At 37.9% G+C, this 4,477-nt stretch overlaps 1 protein-coding gene across 1 annotated transcript; it reads left to right on the top strand.

Moving 5' to 3' along the window:
- Positions 1-218: 218 nt before the first annotated feature.
- LOC113161797 (snake venom serine protease serpentokallikrein-1-like) lies at positions 219-2,602 on the top strand (the record flags this gene model as incomplete). The annotated part of the gene is made up of 6 exons (XM_026359599.1): positions 219-250; positions 1,176-1,367; positions 1,724-1,804; positions 1,944-2,005; positions 2,280-2,368; positions 2,441-2,602. Coding segments are annotated over 6 exons (618 nt in total), but the record flags the coding sequence as incomplete, so codon positions are not given.
- Positions 2,603-4,477: the final 1,875 nt, after the last annotated feature.

Genomic DNA, 4,477 nt, shown 5'->3' with positions numbered 1-4,477 from the left:
CACTTGGTGGCATGTTCGTGCACTTCCAGACATGCATCACAAAGAAGAATCACCATTGTGGTGGCTGCTGTTGTGTCGTTGTATGTAATAGTAGGATGTGGTATAGGTTGAATGTTTGCACTGTGCTTTCCTTATTATTATTATTATTATTATTATTATTATTATTATTATTATTATTATTATTATTATTATTATTATTATTATTATTATTATTATTATTATTATTATTATTATTATTACTACTATCATTGTTGTTGCTACAGTTAATATCATTACTATCAATAATAATGTTATTTTACTACGTATTTTTTATTTATTTTTTGCTTGTTGTACTCTTTTTAGCCAGGTGTTTGTCTCCTTCTCTTTGTTCCCCTCTCTGCTCCCCTCTTCTGTGGTAAGGGTTCTTCATCATGCTGGGTTTCGAGGTCATTGTCTAAGAAACTGTTGCTCACACAGAATCACATCAACACCTTACTGATGTTTGGTTGTGAACACTTGAAACAGTGAAGTCTGTCCTTGCGTCTGTTGAGAACAAACCTGAGCTGTTCGGGCATGCTGCTTTTGTTTGGAAAAGGAACATATCCCACTGTTAAATATAGTGGTGGGAGAATTAAACTGTGATCACAAAGAAAAAAGAATATTGCTGTTTTCATACTCAAGACAATGTCTGGAGAAAAAGGTATGAACATTGTGTGGAGTTCAGCACAAGTCTGGGTGACATATGTTTTCTCTGGAGAAAATGTTTTGCTGACAGCGCATGAAGGAAGTATCATGATCCTGGTTCATCACTTCCTGTCCCATGCTTTTATTTGCTGCTTCCGGGTTTCCATCTTACCCCCAGTTTCCAGCTTTCCGTTATCACCTCCACCTGTCCCTAATTTCCGTCCTGCTCTCTTTACCTTGTATGTTTTCTGACCTACCTTCTATTTCAGATCTCCACCTCGTTTTTCCTTGAATGAAAGACTGTGCAGCCTTGCCTCTCTGTGTATGGACCCTTGCTCACTCTCCAGGACTCGGACCAGGATCTCCTCAGACTCCCCTTCTGGACCAGATGCTTGGACAACCTACCCCTCTCGGATCTCAGACCTTGAATGTGTGTACTGTGTATGTACATTTACCTGTTTTTATTCCACTGAGAGCAGCTCACCATCACTGGGTGGGGAACTGTCTATTTCGGGTGTCACCGTGAGCACAGTGGTGCATCTGCAGAAGAGAATCATTGGAGGTCAGACATGTGGTAAAAATGAGCGTCAGTACCACGTCAAACTGTCCACTGATCCTACTGGTACTTCCCTCCTGTGTGGTGGCTCTCTAGTCAGTAAACAATGGATTCTAACTGCAGCTCACTGCAAGTTTCCAGGGAACATGTAAGATAAGCTTTAAAGCCTTTAATACAATTTTAATTCTTAATATGAAGATACCTTATATACAAAAATGTACTATAATATGATGTTATGCAGGACATTAACCACACGAGCATCCCAAATGAAGCCCTCCATCCCTCAAGCATCATCAATATCTGAATGACTTGAGAGATATGGGTCCTTGAAATTCTGCCAGACTCACAGCTGATGTGTGTATTTGTGTGATGTTGTTGTGTTGTTGTAGGTATGCAGTTTTAGGTGTCCATTCAGGGACCATAAAAATAGAGAAAATCACAGAACCACCTGTGATCTTTAAGGATAAGGACATAAACAACAACGACAGAATCCATGACCTGATACTACTACCTGATGCTACTGAAGTTGCCTTCACCAACTGAGATTAAACCTGTTGGACTTCCTGACTGTAAAACTCCCAAAATGTGAGTTTTCAGACAGTAGAATGTGCTGTGGAATCTTTTAAAATGTATTTTAAAGTTTTATTTGTGTGTCTGTGTTTAGTCTTAAAATCTGTTGTAACCATGTTGATAATGAAAATTAATTTTATTATTTTTTTCCCAGAGGTGATAAAGTACAAGTTGCAGGTTATGGTGCCACAGGCACAGGTCCAAATAATGAATTAGGTGAGTAAATTTCATTTATCTTGTGTTAATTTTGTATTTTTATTAGTTGTGAAGTTGGTAAATTATATGTAATTTATATATTTAAATAAACCAACATAAGTAGATTATAAGCTCAATATTAATATAATAACAAAGCAGTAACCTACAATTGTAATTTTAAGTTGTATAATTTAATACATTTCTATTTTTTATTTAATTACATTTTATATTGTCATTTTATATGTTTTTGGTTTTACAATGTTACACAGTTACTGGTACACTCTTCAATGTTTAGATATTGAAGTTGTTGATCCAAGGTTCCTTGAAACTACAAGCTATCAACATTTGTTCTGTGCTAAAACCCCAAAAGTGGACATATCTAAGGTGAGTTGGCTTCTAAACATACAGCATAGCTTTGTTACCATCATTACATTATTATTATTTTTTTTTTTACAGGGTAACTCTGGTGGAGGAGTGGTGTACAAGGACAGGATTTATGGTGTCATCACTTTCTCTGGTGCTCGTACACATGCCTTTGTTAAACCAGCTGTATTCATGAACATCTATCACGAGTCATACTTAAGGTGGATCACACAGACTGTCGGTGTTGATGCTTAATGCTTTTTACAGTATTTAAATAGAAAAAAAGATTTTTTACTTTGCTGTATTTTTTTGGGCAGATTTCTTTTAGGGGAGTGGTAATGAGTAATTACAGTTAGTAAATTAAGTAAATTATGTTACTTTTTAAAAACTATTTTTCTATACAAAGTACATGTCAAACACATCCTAATCTTCTGTGATCCAGACTCACTGACAGAGAAAACTGACCATCTGTGTGTCCAGAAGAGTCCAGAAGAGCCTCTGTGAAAGTCACTGTGCCTGTTCTCTGTGGTTTCATTCAGCCCGTTCATTGTTAATTTATCCTGAGGAAGTTTCCTAAATTAGACAGTGGTAATCTATCAACACAAGATGGCACTAAAGGTATTTCACTGCTGAGCATCCAGCAAAAACTGCAGAAGTGGAGGGTCCCATCAGTGTGACATGGATCTAATGTGACAACTTCACCATTACTGTGCGTGGGCGGCTGTGGCTCAGGAGGTAGAGCTTACCAACTCAATTCACCGCTCCTTCTGTCACATGTCGAAATTTCCTTGGGCAAGATACTGAACCCCAAGTTGCCCCCAGTGAGTCAGGTCAGCTTCATAGCAGCTCTGCCATCGGCGTGTGACTCGAACGGGTCAATGAGAAGCCACTGTCCTGCTGGTTTTCTAACTGTCCCTGCCTGATCCACTGCTGACTACCTGGATCAGGAGTGTTGAGCTAATCAGAAACTGTAAGTTCGGGGATGGTTGTAAAACAAATTGACCAGTTGCCCTCAAGGACCAGGCTTGGTTATCCCCAAATTGTAGTGGGTCAGGTGGCAGTGACAGTCAGAGCAGGGGGACCTCACAGGGACAGACATTTGAGAGAGAAGGTCCAACTGTCCCCAGTACAAGCACAGGAAAAGTAGCACTAGTGATAAATAAGGAAAACAATGTGTTGGTAGGTATGTTAACATTTTATATGTGTATTAGAAATAAGTAATCATGTAAAATAGCTAACGTTACCACATGAAGGTGGTACTGCTGACCATCAGTAAAATACTAAGAGAATTCTACCAAATTAATCAGTGTTCTCTAGAAAAATCACCATTTAAATTCAGTGTCCTACAAATAGACTTTATGTGGGTGGGCCGCCGAGGATATTTGGCCACAACATTGCAAACTTCTAGATATTTTCACTGGTCTTTGTTGTTTCACTGGGCTCTTTCATAACCCTAACCCTAGTACCCCTTTTTTTTTTTTTTTTTAACTTGTGTAAAAGACAGAGATTGTATTTCAGACTGTTAATTAAAGTACTAAAGTAAACAGACTCCACTAAAGAAAATAGTGTATTTTGATATTTTCATGCTGTTGAAAACAGAAATGTACAGTATTTTATTTGTTTATAATTTTTTATGAGAATATAAACCTGCAAAAAGTACCTCTGGAATCAAAAGTATGGCCTGTGGTTGGAGTGGACAGTAACTCATTTAGGTGCAAAAGGCCTGCTACTGCAAGACTTTTATCCAAAGTCTCATACCTGAGACAATACAATAGCCTCACCTTTCAAATGGAAACGGCTCTAATGCTCTGTCACATGTGCATGTTAATTTTGTACATAATAGCAAACAGGTTCAAATGTAAAAGAACTGTGGTTGAGCAGAATTTCGAAGCCGCATGTGTGTTTGCCACCTGTGGACACATTTCGGACACACAGATTGGTTTGTATTTCTAACTGTTATCACATTCATGAGGATGAAGAAAATCATCTAGAGAATAGTTTGTAAGTTTTTGTAAGGTCCACATTGAAGAAGACGTTGTAGGTTCTAGAGGTTTCATTGTGTATAAAGAGCTCCTTCATCAGCTTTGTCCATACCCATGCCTTCATTTTACAACAGTGATTCAGGTCCAG

The sequence above is a fragment of the Anabas testudineus genome, chromosome 1 (assembly GCF_900324465.2).
Source record: "Anabas testudineus chromosome 1, fAnaTes1.2, whole genome shotgun sequence".
Taxonomy (NCBI): Eukaryota; Metazoa; Chordata; class Actinopteri; order Anabantiformes; family Anabantidae; genus Anabas; species Anabas testudineus.
The sequence above is the reverse complement of the archived record's forward strand: the minus strand, read 5'-3'. Positions and strand labels throughout refer to the sequence as shown.